Genomic DNA, 20,390 nt, shown 5'->3' with positions numbered 1-20,390 from the left:
GAATTCATTTAAACATATTTATAACACTTCTGTGCTTTGAAATGTACAAACAACAAACGTAGGTATCAAACTGCATGTTGAGGTGGAATGACTGGTATTTATTAATTACTGTGCGTTGCTAAATTAGATCAAGTGCAGTCAGATGCAAAGATGAGCCAAGAGTAGTTTTATGGACCAACGTCTGTGAAACTTCCTTAAATACACAAATCTTATTTGCGGTGCATGTCAAGTGGCTGGAAAGTACAAAGTTATCAGTCCTGATCAGCTTCCAGTTCATGAAACTCAGAGTGCGTAGAGGCTGATGTTTTCAGGTGCAGACGTTTCAGCTGTGATTCTGCTGCTACAGAGGACTGAGTCTGGCAAGTAGTAGGGTAAATGTAGGGAAGGAAAAGGCGCTTCTCATAATGGTAATAGCTATTATGATAAGTGCTCCCGGAGGAAGGGCTGAGTCAATCTTTAGTGATCTACAATAAAAATAGAGAAACAAAATGAGGTTGGAAAAGGCCAAACAGTAGAGTGTTAAAGGAAAAGAAAAATAATTTCTCCATTAATTGTGTTCTTCCCCATGATTAAATCTTGGTTTCGATTTTTAGGAAGCTTTTATCTTTATTTTGGCCTATATGGAATGGAAGGGATTTATACTTTCCCTTAATTTTCTGTTTTCTCTAGCCCATGAAAAGGGACATAATGCTTTTCTACAGGCATTATATAAAACGTCTACCTCAAGCAGCTCCAAGAGGCAGCACACTTAATTTCAAGTAATTTGGAGGTTTATATCCCTCAGCAAAATTAAGGTTTCCTTTTCGGTACCCCTTCATTCTGTAGGAAAGCCTTGCTTCTGCCTGAGGGCTCTGCAATATGGCAACAGTAAAACGATGATCCTTCTTCTTACACCACTTTCCACTGAGTGTATAAATGGAGGTTGTGCTGTTCGTCAGATTTATGATTCCTTCATCTCTACCCAAATTCTTTAACAATAGAAAGGTCAAGTGGTTTTCTCTAGGCTTTAAAAAATAAATATAACCATTATTGTCTTTATGATCACTGTTACTGTTAAAAGCCCAGGCACAGCTGTTTACACAGTTACTCTAAACCCTGTAATACTATTTAAACTGCCAGCAATTTATTGTTTTTGCAATATAAAGCACCATGTGTCTCCAGGATTGCGCTAGGTGATGTGCAAGCATACAGTAAGATGTTTCCTACCTGCAGATGTTAACTTCAAGGGCAAAACCTGCAAACAAAATAATGTCACACACCAAGGGGAGTGATAACAGAGAAGTCTGTACTTTGTGTATCAGTGCACAACCAATATATGTAGTTTGTAATATGTGAAAAGGAGATTATGCTTCTTTTTATGCATATAAGGGACAATTATATGCTTTAGAGCAATCCTGGAGCTCTATTTTTCTGCCATCATCAGAAGGAAGCGCTGCAGATGTGGTATTTTAAAGGAGAGCTAAAGGAGCCTTGCCAAGCTGTGCTGTGGGGCTGGAGCCCCGCTCAGCCCGGCCTGCCCTGAGGAAACCCGAGCACATCAAAGGTGCGAGGGCAAAGACTAAAGTGTGCCCAAATCCTAAGCAGCAAGGTAGGCTTTGTTTTTCTCGCTCTGATCATCCTTGCACCCTGGTGCTAGGGAAGGAGAGGAGCGAGGCCGCTCACCGTGAGGCGCAGAGGGCACGGGGGGGGCATGGCGTGCCAGGCCCGGGGTCTCCATGCCCAGGGGGACCCTGGCTGAGGTGACCATGCCGGGGGTGGCCATACCCGGGGCCACCAACCCGGGGGTGGCCGTGCCCAGGGCCCCCAGCAGCCGCCTCAGCGGGGCTCTGCCTTCCCTCACAGCCCGGCCCTCAGGGAGCTGCCGCCGCTAAGCGCTGAGGCAAACACGGAGTCGAAAACACCCAAACACCATTTTTTTTCGTTTCATTTCATTTTATTTCCTTTCCTTTTACACATTTTTTTTTTTATTTTTTTTCACCGTGCCGAGCCGGGGGGGGGAGGCGGGCAAGGCACCCTCCCTTCCCCCTTTACGTGAGGCGCCGGCGGCGGCTCCCGCCGTGCCCCAGACGGTGGGCGGGGAGGAGACGGAGAGGGAGGGAGCGGGGGGGGAAGGAGGAGGCGGTGCGCGCCCCCGGCGGGTTCGTGCCCGCGCGTCGCCGCCGCCGCCGCCGCCGTCTCCGCAGTGAGGTCACGGCGGGGGGGGGGGGGGGAAAGGGGAGCGAGGAGGGGGGCGGCGGCGCGTGCGCGGCGCCTGCTCCGCTCCCGGGCTGCCGGGGCCGCCGCGGCGCCGGGTGAGGGAGGCGGGGGCGCGCATGGAGGGGGGGGGGGGCGGCTGAGGCGAGGCTGAGGCGGTGAGGGGGGAGCGGCGGCGGCGGAGCAGCCCCGGGGCCTTGCGGCGTGAGGGGAGCGGGGAGGGGGGCACCGGCACCGGGACGCTGCCCGCGGGGCCCGGCTAACGCTGATTTTCCTCCCCCCTTCGTGTGTCTCCCCGCAGGCCGTGTGTGGAGGGGAGGAGAGGAGAGGAGAGGGGAGGGGACCCCCGGCACGGCCCCGAAGTTGGCAGCGCGGCGGAGCAGGCCCCGGGAGCCCCGGCTGAGGGGCTGGGAGGCTTCTGGTACCTCAGCACCGAGAGGCTCCGGGTGGTTTCTGAAGGGAAAGCGGCCGAGGATGGCCGCTCCCGCACCGCCTCCCTGCCTGCCGAATCGCCCTTCCCGGCGGATTGTGTGAAGCGGCGGCGGGGTGCGAGGAATAACCCGTATCACAGCGTGTTTTTATAGCAGAGAAGCGAACAAATATTTATAAAACTTAATATCTAACCTCTCCAGTCTTAATTTTATAGTATTACACGCGAAATGGGTCACGGTTTTTTTTCCCGTTGGAGGCTGAAGCGTTAACTTCGTACCGACAGGAATGCAGAGCGTGGTGTGCCGGAGGTAACCGAGATCGCTTCAGGTTGTCGTGGTTTTCGTATTTTTTTATACAAACCAGCAGGAAAATGCACGCTCGAGACTTTAATTAATTAAAGGGTCTGGTGTGTAGCGATGGAAAGCCCGCAGACAAACTTCCCGCTGGGTTTGGTTTCAGAGCAGAAGAGGACGGGGATGCAGGAGGACGGGAGCCCCCCGTTCAAAAAAGCAATGACAGAAATGCACGTAAGCAGCCAAGTGCGAGTCGTAATAAATAAATTGCCAACAATAAAGAAGGAAAACTTGGACGACTATGATGAAACTCCTATGGAGGCTGATGGGGAAAATGCCAAGCCAAACAGCACTTCAGTCTCTGAGCCTTTGAATTTAAATCCAGGTCTGAAACACACGTTGGCACAGTTCCACTTGAGCAGCCAGAGCTCCCTGGGTGGACCGGCAGCTTTTTCAGCGCGCTATTCCCAGGAAAGCATGTCTCCCACCGTCTTCTTGCCTCTTCCATCACCACAAATCCTGTCTGGGCCGCTGCTCATTCCTCCAGACAGTTCCACCGAGCTCACTCAGACGCTGCTGGAGGGGGAATCCATCTCTTGTTTCAAAGTCGGAGGGGAAAAAAGACTTTGCCTGCCTCAAGTGTTGAATTCGGTTCTCCGAGACTTTTCTTTGCAACAGATTAATACCGTGTGTGATGAACTGTATATATACTGCTCAAGGTGCACTTCCGACCAGCTTCATATTCTCAAGGTTTTGGGAATTCTTCCGTTCAACGCTCCCTCCTGTGGGCTGATTACACTGACTGATGCTCAGAGACTATGCAATGCTTTACTGCGCCCTCGCACTTTTCCCCAAAATGGCAGTTTTCTCCCCGGTAAGAACACCTTGGCCCAACTGAAAGAGACTGGCAGTGCCTTTGAAGTAGAGCATGAATGCCTGGGCAAGTGCCAGGGTTTGTTTGCACCTCAGTTCTACCTTGCGCCGGACGACCCCTGCATCCAGTGCCTGGAGTGCTACGGGATGTTTTCACCCCAGACGTTTGTGATGCATTCGCATAGATCCCCCGACAAGAGGACCTGCCACTGGGGCTTTGAGTCAGCCAAGTGGCATTGCTACCTTCACATTAACCAAAAATACTTAGGGACGTCGGAGGAGCGGGAGCTGAAGCATCTCTTGGAGGAAATGAAGGAGAAATTTAGTGAGAAAAACCAGAAAAGAACTCGGTCCAAAGTAAGTTGGCCTGCTCGTGTAGAACTCCTGAATCTTTCTCTGCTCACATGTAAATATGCTGTTTGGAAGCACGTTGCTTGCCTTTTGTAAATGGGAACGCTTGTCAAATCAAGCCCAAGTTAAATCTGTGACAGGGCTTCACCATGGAAATATATTTTCGATGAGCAGGTGCTGTCATGTCCCTCTTTGGGCCCTGAGTAATTTCATTCAAGCCGGTTTGGTTTTGTTGGTCCTTTTTCCATTTTCAGATCGGCAGTCTTTGGAAAGTTCAGAACTGTTGCGGAAATACTCATTCTCCCTTTTGACCTTTGAGTACGTTTTATGCGGTATGCCTTGCGGCAGCTGAGCACAGCAGAAAGGAGCTTGAAAATCAAGTGTTGCGAATTTCTTTGTCATTTGCTAGGTTTACACCAGCACACACGCTCGTGGTGTATGGCCACCTAGCCTGCCAACCACCCATCCCACGACTGTGTGCAGGGTAATGGTGCATCAGTAAGTTGCTGTTCAGAAGCCCAGCTTGTTCAGCTTTCTGTTTAAACCAGTGGTACAGAGAAATATGCCAAAAGAAGAGGGGGTTTTAAGCTGTCCAAGTAATGAGCTGTAGGCCGGTATCTTGACAATGGTTAATAATAGACATAGTATTTTTTCCTAAAATACCGCTGCAAGTCTGCAGTGTGGCTCAAAAATACAGAGCTGCTTTTTCTCCTGTTTAAATAATAAGACGAGCACCAGATACATGGTGAACGTTGCTGGGGAAATAATCATGTCATGCTCAAGGAATAAGTTTTTAAAAGGGTATTGGGTAGGGAGCAGAGAGTAACAAGTAGATGACAATGAAATGTGCAGGGAATGCCATCAGAGATGTTTGCCTTCGCAGAATATACAAGTTTATTGTGCATAATTTAAATTTAGATGTTCTGAAATGGTTGCTGCCCTGCGCTGTGTTTCTTTTTAGTTTATTGGTCATTTAAATGTCTGCTCGCTGGCTGCTGGTTTGATTGATCTCTTTTGCCTGTTGGGTGTTGGGTTGTGGACTCCAAAGGAGCAGCGGCAAGAGCAGGCAGGATCAATGGGCCCAAAAAGGTGTGCAGGGTATTTGACACCTTTCAGTGTAAGCTCCTCAAAACGTAGTGTTGCAGAAGGGCTTACGACAGGAACAAGTATTTGTACAGCTGTGCCAGCCTGCTGTAAGGGATTTTATCAGAACATTTCCACGAAAGTCTGCAATATGGCTTGCTTCCACATGCTGAAGTGCTTAGAGATACAGGTGAGCTCATAGCGAGGAGACTGCTTGTCGTCTGATAAAGGATGTCGTGACAATCTTTGTCCTTGCAGTGCCAGTACAGGTAATAAACTGTCGCGGAGTGCCTGCATCTGTGGAAATAACCTTCCAGAGTCACACCTACAACACTGCTTGCTTCCTGCTTTATGGTGGCAGATTTCTGACCACAAGATCTTTCAGTTTCCTGTATACGGATGAAAAAATAGCTCAAGTTAACAGTAGCAGTCATTTGGGCTGGACTGCTACAAAAGAAATATTAAAAAAAACTCTTTCTGGAGTCTCCCATTGCACACCTGTATAGTTCTTTCTTCTAAAGCAGCACATGAAATCAGAGTGGGAGAAAAACTCTGAAAACTTGAGCAAAGATAAAATGGTGGGGAGGGTTTTTGCCTTTTTTTTTGGTCTCGCGGATATTCATCTTGAAAGTACAAAAGGTTAGAAGAGTTTAATAGGGGAGTGTTGGGATCACAGCCGCTGCTTCCTTGTCCTGGGGAAGTTTCTGTAAAATAAGACCCAAAGCAAGAAGAAGAAGCTCGGAGGTAGTAATAATAAATTTCTAATTAAACCTTCTAATTTCTCATTTCTAATGTCTTTGGGACATTCCAAATGAGATCCTGTGCCTTGCCTCTCTCCTTAGCATTTCACTCCGAGCTTACTCACCTCCCAGCGTACTTACGCTTTTGCTTTCAGTATTTTAACAGTAGCCCGATGTTGGCCCTCCCCTGCTGTACTCACACGGTTTTGTACTAATAAGAAAGCTGTAGGCTGTGCGTTTGCCACCAAGTTTCTTGTTTTCTGGCGAGTTCTGGGCTCCGTGGCATCACGCCTGCCTGCCCACTGTGGAAGTGCCTTTGGAAGTGCCCGCGGCACAGCCCTTGGCGTCACCACGGTTCTGGTGGTTGCTGCACTAAAACTGTCCTTGGTTCTTAGGCCACGAGGTGACCACTGTGGTTAACTCCAGAAATGTCTCGAGACAAATGACAAGACTTACTGCCTAAATACAGAATGCACAGAAGGTTTTTCTAAGTTGATGTCTTCTGATGCATCCGGAGTAATCCTGTTTGTTACTGTGAAGGGAATGGAGTTGTCAGGTTACTGCAGTGGCCTTGCCCAGATCTCTAATAAAAGGTCTCAGCTTCCTTTAGTGGTCTCCTCTCTAACACCAGTCATTTGCACTTCATTCTTACGTTTCGTTTTGTAGTAAAGCATCTGGCAAGTGCGTATTACGATGTGGATAGTTTATTGTAGAGGCTCACACAAGCCTTGGAAGTATGAAATCCTCTTTCTGCCTCTCTCAAGCACTCGTAGCATGTCCCTGGCAGCGTTCTCAGCAGAGCTTTTATGTAGGTTTGTAAAGAGATTTTCTTTCGGTTTCATTGCTCCTTTACCCATAATGGGAAATTGGAGATGGAAGAAAATTCTGGTGCTTGCATCACCCTGTACCTCTGCCAAAGGCTGTCTGCTTTCCAGTACCCCAGTTTGTCTGCTGCTGCCCAACTCTGTCTATCTGTATTAATGAAGTGCCATTCCACTCTGAAGTGTTTATTAAAATGTGAATAACGTGTGCCTCTCTATTACAGGCACAGTTACTGGTTTTTATTTATTTATTTATTTATTTTTCTTCACTTTAGGTGGATTCACAGCAGAGCTTAGATTTATCCCAGTGGTATCCCGTTATAAAGCAAGAAGCAGAAGCTGAACCTCAGCCACCTTCCTTTTTCCATCCCAGGTAACTGAATTTCCTGTGCAGAACTCTGAGCGTTGTATGCATAGGTTAAATTCTTTTAACTATTTAAAGATGGTTTCAAGTGGGAAAAAAAGTATGTACTTGCAACCTGAAGTGTTAGGAAGAATAATCGAACCCTAACTTTTATTAATTTCTTAGTGTAAATATTAATGAACTGCTTATGAGAGAATTATTGGTATGGGACTCGAGTTGTGATGTATGAGTGTTCTTCAGTAGGAAATAAATTTGAAATGTAATTACAGTTTCCCTTCTCAGAGTAGAAATGGCAGAAGCTAAATTTTAATCTTTCCTGTTGTAATGTAACTCATGTCTGTGAAAAGCTGCACAGGGCCTATTTACCATGAGTGCAACTTAATTTTCTTTCAAAAAAAACTTGCAAAAACTGTCTGAAGACTTTATCCCACACTGAAACAATGACTGCAGCTGGATTGTTGGTTGATTAGTTTCCTGGTTTTAGAAACCAAGTGCGTGTCCTTCACATAGTGTGCACTTTGTATTCTGCATCAACCACAGAAACAGCCTTTGTTGAAGTACCTCTTACCCTGCTTCCCTGCGGGGCAATGCATTTAGTTTGTATGGGTGAGATCAGGCTCTTTGGACAAGCAGCACGCATCAAAGTGACACACATGCACACTAGTTCCATGCAGACTCACGAATAGTAGAACATTTCTGATGTTTCCTCTGTTGGCTGCTTCTATTGGTGCCCCTTCAGAACCAGGAGGAAGGAAAGTGGTGAAGGCAGCAGTGTTGACTCCAACGTCATGACAGTAATTATCTGGGCACTGACCTTAACAGATCTGGCAGTTTTTCCTTCTGTACTAGATGAAAGCTGAGTGGCTAGGTTAAGGAAATAGAGACAATTTTTCCTAGAAATCAGGAGCTGTGAAATCCAGACAGATTTGTAAATGTACATGGAGAAAAAAGGTGGTCTGATGCTGGTCTCAGGTTTGCCACAGCACTGTCAGTACACAGCTTCGCTGTTTAAAGAGCAGTTTGCTCATTCCCACTACACTGATCCCTTCTGCCATTCTCCGTTGCTAATACGAGGATTATGAAAATGCTAGAGTCTGGATCTGGTGCCACTCTAATTTTACTCTTTGCATTTAAATGAAGACTTCAAATGAGTTTGGTATGATTTTTTTAATCTGTCACGTTTGAAAAATCCGTTTTTTGATGACTGTAAAACTCTATCTAGATAATCTAGTCAGTAAAGATGAAGTAGGTCATTAATTTCTTTTGTGCAGGAAAAATTTTGAAAGGATGTGCTTATTTTTCATTGGAACTTTTACTGTTTGAAATCAGATTAAATTAAACTTACTGCTCTCATTCATCATTTGTTACACATTTTCATTCTTGATTGTACTGTTCTTCTGTTGCAGTTACTACCTTTATATGTGTGATAAAGTGGTTGCCCCAAATGTATCCCTTGCATCACAATACAAGGACGTTGCAAAAACAGCAGTCAAAACTTCAGAAGTAATTAAATCTTCACCTGGACAGTCAGAGAAAAAGCTCAGTAGTGGAAAGCACAAAAAAGTTGCCTCGTATCCAGAGCTTTCTCTTGAAGAACAGGAAAAAATTGACTTGAAAACTAGCATGGAACAGCATAAACATTTAGGTGAGTGGATAAGCTATAAAGAAAATTATGTTGAAAACTTTTCAGTTTTTATAGCATATAATTTTGGAAAGCTCAGCACCAACCCAGTATTTTCTGATTGTTTCTACTTCAGTTTTCCAAAAACTCTTTTGACCTTTTCTTAATCTTCAGTCCCCTCTGCATTTTTTTCCCACTCTAAGTTTAGTTTCCTGTGATTATTAGGCTGTGTTCTTCTTTTATCTATAGATCCACCTGTGTCAACTCATTCTGCAAGAGGTGGAAAATCCGAGCGCATTTCTACCAAAAGCACTAGAGACTCTAGACGTGTTGAAGTAGGTAACGTGAGAACCTTGTCCCCCACTCTCATGAAAGACATCAGTTGTGAAGATGACAAGGGGAGGATCATGGAAGAAGTAATGAAAACCTACATCAAACAGCAGGAAAAACTAAATACTATTTTGCGGAGGAAGCAGCAGCTTCAAATGGTACAGTGCCAGTCTGAATGCCTTTAACATTTGTCTACAGAAAAGTAATGTTAGATTTTTGGTTCTAGAATCAATCTCACAGGTGACTTTCATGTAAAAGCACCAGAACACACAGATACTTTTTCACCAGCTTGAATCCAGACAGCAAATATTTAACGTCCTGTGCTTTTATTAGGTTGGAGTTTACTAATAATCGATGTGTTTTCAGTTTGTAACTACTGTGTTCAAGGAGCTCCTTTTATTTTATCCATGTGAAAACTACCTTCAAGTGTTTTCCAAACATATAAATATAGTTTAAGTCCTCTAAAAATTTCTCAATATTTAGGATTTTAAGGATCCTAATATCCATCAATATCCTAGGAAAGATGCTATCACTGCCATGTGTAACAAGGATACCACCTTCCTATGTCTATTTGATAAATCTTGTTTTTAGGGGTTTTTATTGATCTTTTTAATAATGGATGACATTAGAAATTGGTGTTCATTTGTGATTTTGCCTCATTTCTATTTTCTATATTAACTTAGGTAAATACTGTCTTGGCTGCTTACATTCATAAGCCAGACCTATATTTTTTAACATTAAGCTCAGAGTTGGTCAGCTCAGATAGGGTCTCAGCGCTGCTGCTTTTAAGGTGTTCTGCTGTTGGAGGTAAAGCTTAGAGAGAAGTTTAAATATATATGTATATTTTGATATTTTTCAAAAGGTTTTAATGTTAACAGAAATAGAAGCCAAACTGTTTCTGGAAGCGCTGGGCACTTGAAAATATAAATAATGTCATTATATTGAATGGAGCTCTTGCTACAAAATTCCATGGCAGCACTGATAAGTAATAAGTACCATTACCAGGCTATTGTTACCTTAACGTAAATGTGCTCTTTTGGGCCTCGTTGTTTCTAGATACACATTTAAATAACAAGACCAGTGTTTTGCTTCCCTGGTGTTAGAACCAAGGTGTATGTAATCCTGATCTGTCTCCATAGGAAGTGGAAATGTTAAGCAACTCTAAAGCTATGAAGGAACTAACTGAAGAACAGCAGAATTTGCAAAAAGAACTTGAATCTTTGCAAACTGAGCATGCTCAAAGAATGGAAGAATTTTATTTTGAACAGAGGGACTTGGAGAAGAAACTGGACCAAGTGATGAAGCAGAAGTGTACCTGTGACACCAATTTAGAAAAAGACAAAGAAGCGGAATATGCTGCACAGGTGAGAAGTGTATCAGTAAATTGCAAAGTTATCGCTCATCCAATGTAAGGTTTCGTCTTCTCCATATCTTCTGATGCCATAGACTAACTCCGAAATAAGGGACAATGACAGCATGCTTATTTCACTGTCCCTTGACTGAAACTGAGGGAGAAACTTACAGAAACACTTCATCTGTCAGGTGCTGCATGGTTCCCATGTCAGATACTTGTGTCATATTGCTGAGGAAATAATTAATCGTGAACATAAGGTCTACAGTATTCTCATTTAAAATAAGTCATGTTTTTAATGTATGTAGGCTTGTCCATGTTACAGAATTAAACATTATCATTTTAGTTACAGAAATAAGCTGATAATCTTTTTCTTCTTTTTGTTGGGAGGGAGGAAGAGGCAAGTACCAAACCTCTTGACTTCTTTTGCGTCAGGTTAGCAGCATACCTTGCTGCTCTTTGTGTTCCTTGGTGGTACCATCTTCTGCACCATCTGATGAAACCCATTCTGTGCTCTATCAAAGTATTTGATCAAGAATTCCCTTTTGGAAATTTTTGGGGGATGTTTTTCCCCCTGTTCCTGTCTCTTGGGTTCAAATATCATAACCTATGGAGGTTTTTCTTTCACCTTCTTTTTGACTTTTACTATTGCTTCTTTATGATGGAGGTTATTCGTGTCATTGCAATAGGAAAAATCCACTACATGACCAAGACAGACTTGGAAAGGCCCTCTTCAAAATTTGTTGCTGTTATGATTAAATGTGTATTGAAGTACTTCATGCAGTCACAGAAAACATAGTCTTTTAAAACAAACAAAATCCGAAACATAAACTCAGTAAAACTTTGTGGTCATTTGATCATAGTTTTATATATTATCTGTTCTTATTGTCTCAAAATAAGAAACAGGCTGTACTTGAGAGACTGGTTTTGGTATTTTTAGGGAGTAGGGCAGTGACTAGCATCATAAATCCTTCTCATGAATTTAATTTCATGACATCCCGCTCCACAGATTCCTAGCCTTTGCTGCCAGAACTAATCCTCTCTGACTAAGGTCTGATTTGCCAAACATCTGGTACAAGCCCTATTACTGCAAGTAACAACATGTTCTAATTTATGAAGATAATCACGTATGGTGTGTTTTGTATGGCTTGTGTAGTTTACGTTCTTTAGAGGATAAAAAACATAGATTGTTCCCCAAGGAGGTATATCAATTGTTTCATTTGATGTTAGAATACTAAATATGTTCCTTCCATGAAAGTATTCTTGATTATTAGTTGTCTAACTATCTGGAATATATCATTTGACTCTTTTTCTTCATTTACCACATCTATTTTTTGGACCCCAGGTTCCAAGCAATTGTCAGAAGCATCTGAGCTAAGCAGAGGTCCTGGCAACAGTTAATTTCCCAGAGCTGTCTATACAGCATTGAAAGCAGCTTGAATCTGATGTCTTCTTGAAGCCAGTTGCCCCTTTCTCTCTGAAAACTGTGGCCTGAGAAGTACATTTGTACTCTCTGTACATTAAATGAAATTAATGAAAATAGAGGGGTTGGAATTTGGGTAAATGTTTGCTCTTCTATCCAGCCCTGCCTGAAGATGTACTAAGTGTTTTCTCCTCCTTTTTTTTACTCCTCTGTTGACTTGCCTAGTTTAATTGCTGCTTTACCCTGTCAATCACAACGGGGCAGTATAACCAGTACTGAAGCCTTTCCTTACAGCTGGAAACCAAAGCTCGACCAGAGACCTGCTTATGTAGTACGTGCTGTGACATGCAGGCAGTGGGCTTTACCGTGCTGCACCAGTCTACATAATCAAAGCAGTGGAGTCAGAAGACTCATGTTAGTAGGCTAGTGCTGTCTAAGAACTACTTAAATATTTCTGATTATATTAAGAACTGTTTAAATGGTTCTTATTACACAAGTGAAGGTCAGTGTCCATTGAGCGGTATGTTTCTCTGAAATAAGCACAGCAGTTTCTTTGCCAAGGTTGCTGTACAGCGATCAGCAAACACTAGTGCTCCTGTATGTTCCTCCTTTTTTAATTCTCATGAGCTGTTTTATTTTTTTTTTCAGTGAGATGTACATGTAGCGATTATTTAGATAGATACCCATCATCATCATAAATGCAGATGGAGTTTTTAGATTCACTCCACTTCTGAATCTATTTTTAAATTTAGTGAGGTCTTTTCATAAGAAACAAACATGTAAATCAGTGGTAGACAAGATAACTGGTTTCTAGTCTCCCTGTTGTAACTGAAGGTAGCATACATGTAGGCAACTTGACATGAACTTGGTCACGCTTGAAAAATTCCTCAGACTTTTCCAGATCTCACTGTAAAGAAGTTTTGATGGGAAAGAACTGACCCCAATAAATTCAAATCAGTTTCTTAATTATTTAAATCTAGGTGCAATATTTATACATATATAAGTATGGAGTTGGACTGAATGATCCTTATGGGTCCCTTCCAACTTGGGATATTCCATGATTCTCTAAACAAACTGTGGTTAATTTTAAAAAATGATTTTGTTTCATATATATGTATAACAGAAATGCCTTTTTCAGTAGTGGCTGGTATCATTTGGTCTACTTAAGTCTTTCTGATGGTCTGGCAAGTTTCACATTCATGGTACTCCAAAGATTAAAAACTTATTAAATTTTCTGCATTGAAGCACAAAATATTTCATAAGAAATCCTGGATAGACTTGTGTTTATATTTGAACACACATAAATGCGGTTATATTCAGGATTTTCTGCATCTCATTTCACTTTCATTTATGCTAAAGAATATCAAAAGCAGTGTTGGTAGTTTTTGTGCATTCTAAAAATGCATTAAGGCTTTGGAAAAAAAATGTAATATTTTGTCAGGTGAGAGAAGTTAACTTGGGAAGTGGAAGAGTGCTATTTATTTTGTAATTTGTGAAACATCTGATGCAGACATTATCACGGTCTTCCATTACATATTATTGATATGGGCTGATGTGGCAGTTCATCTAACTAGAATTTATATGTGTTTAAAAATCAGTGTCTTCCATTTTTTTGATTATAATATGATGTTTGTGGAACTTTCCTTATTGGTGTCATTTGCTACTGGTATAGTAGGTGTAGCATAATTCTTGATAACTGTAGAAAATGAGCTGATAAATAATCGTGAAAAATATTTCTATCTGATTCATAGGGTGGTCATCAGTGGGTTCTTGAATGATTGATGTTTACAAATACGTTTGCTAAAATTAAATGTCTGTCTTCTCTTTTACAGCTAGCAGAATTGAGACAGAGATTGGATCATGCAGAGGCAGATAGACAAGAGCTTCAAGACGAACTGAGGCAAGAACGAGAGGCAAGGGAAAAGTTAGAGATGATGATAAAAGAATTGAAGCTACAGATCTTGAAATCTTCAAAAAATGGAAAAGGAAAATAGAAATTCAAAGAGGAAGCATGACTGTGTCTTTCAAACAGGGTGTTTTGTTTTTTAACGAATTGTAAGCTGTTTCTGTGTGATAAGAGAAAGTATTCTCTACAGATTTCTATTTGCCAGACAAGTCCAGATGAAGATATACATATATATAAATAAATAGATAGGTATACATTTTTAGATTTTCCTAACTAATGAAAATCTGCATTTATTTGTACTGGTGTTTCTCAAACTATTGGAAAAAAAAAAAAAAGAAACTTATGATTCAGAGTGACCAGTTTCTGTTTATTTCTAATGCAGACTTGAGGACCCACCTTTTAACATTGTCTGTTAAAATGTAGTTGGTGATCTTTATTTTAGTATCAGTTGCACATCCAGTTATAAAAAATAATAATAATAATAAAAAATTGAAAAATCTGATTCCTTCAAGGCCAAGAATAGTTTGGGTTTCAGTGAGAATTTTGTGTTTTCTAATTGGAGAAAGTAAAGGCAGCTTTTCATCAAAAGGTAATACTCAAAATCACCATGACAATAGATGATTATCAGAAGTGATTTGCCAGCATGAGTTTTTCCCATAATTTTGTTACGTGAAATCAAGCTGATCTTTTCCATATGTGCTATTTAAGAATTCATTCTCTCTAAAGCATTTTACAGTAATCATTTGGTTACTATGCTAGAAGAAGAAAACATTAGGCTTTTTTTTTGTAAATTAAAAAAAAAGCATCAAAAATGAAATCTTCTGAAATATAAAAATCACATTTTCTTTTATTGTCTTCTGTACTGCAGGTAAAGCAGACTGTTTCTGAAGGCTTGTAGTGACAGGAGAAAGGGCAATGGTTTAAAACTGAGGGAAAGTAGATTTAGATATAAGAGATTTTTTTTAATGATGAGACACTGGAACATGTTGCCCAGAGAAGTTGTGGGTGCCCCATCATTAGAAGCATTCAAAGCTAGGTTAAACAAAAAAAAAAATAATTAAAAAGGAAATTAAAAAAAATAAATAAAAAGGAAAGAAGAGGAAAAAAAGTATTGGTTTCTTAGGTACCCCAAGCCTCCATGCTTTGAGCTTCTTGCTAACTAGTGGGTTTTTCTTTCATCACATAAAACAGGCCTTAACTGACATAATGATAATTGCTTAGAAAAATCAAGTTCTAAGATATGGCACTTTGAAAATCACTTTGATAGTTTCTACATTTGAATGGCATGGTAACGTTGCCATGAATTAAGAAATACAGCATGTTCGTTGAGCTATAACATTTAAAAATGTGTAATTGTACAGAATTTCTGTTTTATGTATATATAACATTTACTTGAGTACTTCAGAAGTCTGATGCCTGGTAGATTCAATGCATGACTACAGATTAAGATGAAGTACTTCTTTGCACTTCTTTCCAAAAAGTTTGATATAGCTGACAGGTGTTAGCTGATTATGTCGATGACTAGAGATGTCTTAGCAGTTTTGTTATTTCACTACATAATTTTAAACTGTGCTTTAGCTCCTGTTACATTTTTTAAGGTACTTAGGTTTATAACTCTCATAATAATTCAGTTAGTACTGGTGAAACCACTAGTAAAAGCCTACTAGCATCGATTTTTATTCTGAACTAGTAAAACTGAAAACTTCTAGTTCTTCCTTATCTCTCTGTTAGTGGTATAATAGAATTGAGTATCATAGAGAAAGATAAAATTGCACAAATCTTTCAATCGAATGAAAAATTAGGTAATAAATGTCATGGAGTCATAGAATGATTCTTTTATAGCTGTATATAATTTTGTCTATGGGCTCTATGTCATATTTACACTGATAATTAAGGCAGGTTAGGTGAAAAAAATATGAAACACTTTGGCAACGTTAATCAGAAAAGAGGGCCCAGATTACATTTTTCCCTTCTTCCTCAACTCCATCTCCAAATTATGACTTAAAGAAAAAAAAAAGAAAAGACTGTCTTTACAGCCTAGTGATAGTTTGGAAGGAAATGTACTGATTATAAATTATTCTGCTTGCGTGTTAACCACTTGCTTTAAGATCACTTGTATGTTTTATTTTAATAACCACCAAGAACATGACTGTAGGGGGAGTGGGCAAGGATGTTGGTAAAAGTGTGGTTATTGGGTGCTGCAGCTTGAAGTTGGATTAGCTAAATTGATAAATAGGAAAACACCATCATGGGGAATGACAAAATTTCATCTGGGTATTATCAGAGGATCAAAAGAGACTGTTTGGAGCTGCTTTTCAGTATCAGTGTTTTGAACCAAACTTGTTCGCTTGTCAGTGTAGAGAAGGCCACGCGTTAGGGCTGGAGTACGGGATTTACGCAGTGTTTGTAGCTTAGCTGTCGAATGTATGGCATCCTCACGGGGTTATTATACCAGAGTACTGTATATTCACTCTTCATTCAGGTCTTGTCTACGTTACGTGACTTCCACTCTCATTTCCCATTTTGCCACTGGTTGCAGTGGGGGACCAGTACAGCCGGGGGTCCGTGCCTCAGGCAGTGCTTCCACTGCGTGCCACCCAGGCTCGCTGGCTCCTGCTGTAGACCAGTAAAATGCTGGTGGCCGTAGTTTGTACTAATATTTTCACTGCTGCAAAAACTTGAGCAATTTATAGCAGTTTTAGCAATTCCAGCTGCAGGTAAGGCCTCCTAATACTTCTAAAACATCTGGCTGAAAAAGCGAATTGAGCATTTATTAAAATGACTTAAAAAGTAGCTGTGTAAATATTCCATTTAGTTAATCTGAAGTTAGGATGCATTTTAAATTGTTGTAATCCTCTTAAAATTCTTAAATATTACTTTCAGGTTCTTTACATAACATAAATAATTTTCATATGTGTAGACTTAATTTTATACTGATTTTAAGTAATAATGTATACATAAATGTGCCATAGATTTTGTGTGTTCGGTCTTTGAAAGATAGTTTTTTAGTAAATTGTAAATAATATGATGCAAGTTCCAGAACAAATATATGTTGACCCTTTTTCACTACCTTATGCTAGTTAATATTGAGTGGTTTATTTTACAACTCAATACAGGAACTTGGATTGAACGCTTAAGGGCCTTCACTTAAGTGCACACCTAATGGTAGAAGCAAATTCTGTCACTAGGTACCTGCTTTTAGCCATGGCATGCTCGTTTTATGTATTATTGTTTGTTCTGCCTTCAGGTTTTGGTTGCTGACCATTTAGGCAGGAAGCTGTTCTCTCAGATAGTTGTGACATTAAGTCTTTAGGAAGAAAATCCTGGAATTGTTCGCAATTTTAAATCTTCGTTATTAAACACCTAGACTGAAATCAAAGTTGCTTAGTGCACCTTTTGGAACAAAGTAGGATTCAGGCAGAAATACCTAAATTGCTCCTACGCTCTTTGACAAGAACTTTCACAAGCTTTGTGTGCTCTGATGAGCAAGAGAATATAAGAATTGAGAGAAATTTTGCCAGTCTGAAAGTACCCTCATTCATGGTGTAGCCATATGTCCTTAGACGAAAGAGATTTTATCTAAAATCTCCAAACTTGAGTCCGTCTGTGTTTTAATTTTTGTAAAGCATATATTTTAGCTTGAGAACTTAGGTGAATGTAGTTACGTTTCACATCCTCCAACTAATTTTATTCTATATTTAATATATTAATAGCCTAGGTGTAAAACCATTTGTATATAGTAAAGGCATAATGCAATTAGTGAAGTAGGAAAAGTGGAGTGGGAGCGTAAAGCTACCGGTGGCCTGAAAAAATACGGCTTGGTCCATATTTTAGAAGTCACAACTGTTTATTCATGCATTCTTGATTTATACTGGGGGTTGGATAGCTATAATGTGTTAAGAAATTTTTGGAAAACTTTCCTAGCATTAGTTGTGAAGTTGGCCTTGAAGTGCTGTCATGGTCAGCTTCCTAGAATTCACTTGTTTGTAGAGTATATATTTTGACTGTCAGCAAAGATAACAACTTTGTATTTTTTCTGCACTTAATTCATGTAATTGATCCACACAACAGAGTTTTCTATAATATGGTGAAGTCAACAAACGACATAACGACACCTACCTGTTAATCTGTGCTTGAACTATACCAGTAGTTTTATTGAAGCTGTCAGCAGCAAGCAGCAAGAAGCTGCAAATTTGGATCTTTTTGCCCATTTGTAGTGAGAGAAGTGTTCATCAGTGTTTTCATTAAGCTTGTAGAATTTTCTGTTTGTTGCACATCTATTTCAAAAAGATCCTTTTTGTTTTTTAGCTTTTGTGAAAGCAGACATTGCTTACCAATCGCATGACAAGTTCACTGTGTGTCTCTATTATTTAGATTTTTGCCATTACTTAATTATTTTTTTTTTCCAGAGTTAGTGGTTCAGTTGGGAAATGCTTGAAAAATGAGTTTTAAGCACTTCATCAAGCACAGCAAATGGTTAAAATTTTGTATTTGGAAAATTGATTATATGTAACAATACCAATTGATTTTTTTTTGTCTTCGAATATAGATACCTCACTTAAAGGAAAGCACAGTTATACTGTATTTAAAATGATTCTAGGAAATAATAAAAAGTTGGTCTAAAATATTTTGTTGCAGTTACGTTGCTTTCTGTGATGGACAAAATCTGTTTTTGTGTTTTCCTACTTGCTCTCAGAAGTATTTATTGATGTTGACATGCCAATACGATTATCTGAAATTCCAGAAAGTAGTTGCAAAACACCAGTCTGTTTAGCTCAAGGCGACAGGGTGGATGACTATTCCGAAACCGTAGTAAAAGCCTGTGAAAACGATCAGTGCATTCAAGGATTTTTAATACTTTGCCAATGATGTACAGTCTTACTGCTAGCGTTGCTGTGGTTGCATTACATGACACACAAAACTGTCCTCTACCTCACGTGAGATTAACAGATATTTTATATGGTTTTAGTAAACAAGAGGCTTCTATCTGGTCACTTAGTTTACAAATTTTGAATTATATTTATTGAAACATGACATACTGTGCTCTTAGCTTATACCTCAATTGTATTTTGTGCTGTTATCCATTTTCATGCCATGTAAATACATGTACAGATTGTGGACTCAAAAACAAATAAAAAACTGTAATGTCACAACGCTTGTCTCTGTAATGTTTTTGTACACTGAGATACAAATGTGACTTTCTGAAGGTGTTTAACAACGGTGCTTTTTTAGAGAAGACAATCTGCCTTGCTTTGATCACAATAAATGAAGACCTGATTCCACTGAAGCTTTGTTAGCAGAACTCCCACAGCCTGCAGCAGCTCCCCACCTTTATAAAAGGCATTTTTAGCAAAACCTACAAGATCTCCCTCACAGTGAGTCCATTTCCTAAGCCTCATAGGGCTCCGTGAAGATATTGACAGTAACATTTTTCTGTATCTCGACACAGAGTTGGTGTTTGTATGTGTAAACACAACCACTTGTGTATTTGGCATGTTCTCCGGTGCACAGCTTTTGTTGCTACTTAACTACTCCAGCAATGTTTGAGTCGTTCACACCTCTCCTTATTAGATTAGTAATGAAGAAAATAACACACATCACCATATAAAACACCGCGATGTATAACCATTTAAAATCAGAAATGATAATTATACTTTATTTGCTGAAAAATATTTTTATTTACTGCTGATGGAAACTCTGCCCTACAGTGGCTCTAAGGAGTTCCCAGGTTTTGTAAAACCCACAGGATTACGTGGTTTCAAATCTAGGAGATGATGCTGTGATCTGTTGAACGCAATCATGTCTTCCAAGAAGAACAATACTAGTTTCACTCGAGAGATGATGTTTATCTCCTGAATAACAAATGAGCAAACGTATTTTGAGGGAAAGATTAAATCCACCTAGAACCAACCCCTGGACAATGTGGAGATGGCATCCGGACATAAATAACAGCAGTAAGCATCGAGGAAGTCAATGGCAAGACAGCAGGCAGCATGGCTTTACAAAAATGCGATTAACCAGGCACAGAAAATGAAACGACAAGGAGCGTAGGCAATGATATAATGCAAAAGCAAACATTAATTTTGTGTTTATTATAAAAGCTCATCTTTACAGGTGATTTTCATCCCTGTAATACAGTTTAGGCAGTAACTACAGTGTTCAGATGAGGTTGTGATGAAACGAAGCTGTGGCCCTTGAATTGTGATGCTCAGGAATGTGAAAAATAAGGCTCTGCATGGTCTTGTTCGTGGTTTTTACTTTGTTTGCTAAGGAATGGGAAGAATACTGCTGGATGAAGAGCAGGATATGTTTCATTCACGATTTACTAACCCTGGAGCATGGCTTTCAATATTTCTGTTTCATCAACAGCCACAGGAATGAATCAGTCACTGTTCGGTATTTTGCATCTGATTTTTCCCTTGCCGATGCAGTGCTGGAGGCACAACGCTAGTGGTCTCCCCAGGCACGTTTTTTTCCGTGTAAATCCAAACCCTCTGCAAAATCAGAAGCTGTGGTGGTGGACACACGGTGATGAAATTTCTTTAGGGATGTGTTGGCGTCCAGTAACATAAATGTGTTTGCAATAATACCAAGTAAAAAAGGGAAAAC

At 40.3% G+C, this 20,390-nt stretch overlaps 1 protein-coding gene across 1 annotated transcript; it reads left to right on the top strand.

Moving 5' to 3' along the window:
• The first annotated feature begins 2,547 nt into the window (after nucleotides 1–2,547).
• On the top strand, nucleotides 2,548–18,861 carry SKIL (SKI like proto-oncogene). Its single transcript, XM_084292018.1, has 6 exons — nucleotides 2,548–4,148; nucleotides 7,062–7,159; nucleotides 8,557–8,795; nucleotides 9,021–9,259; nucleotides 10,241–10,465; nucleotides 13,708–18,861. Exons 1-6 carry the CDS (start codon nucleotides 3,042–3,044, stop codon nucleotides 13,867–13,869), a joined length of 2,070 nt encoding a protein of 689 aa, XP_084148144.1. The 5' UTR covers nucleotides 2,548–3,041; the 3' UTR covers nucleotides 13,870–18,861.
• Nucleotides 18,862–20,390: the final 1,529 nt, after the last annotated feature.

The sequence above is a fragment of the Netta rufina genome (genome assembly GCF_964035555.1).
Source record: "Netta rufina genome assembly, chromosome: 9".
Lineage (NCBI taxonomy): Eukaryota > Metazoa > Chordata > Aves > Anseriformes > Anatidae > Netta > Netta rufina.
This window is presented reverse-complemented; position numbering and strand designations above follow the sequence as displayed.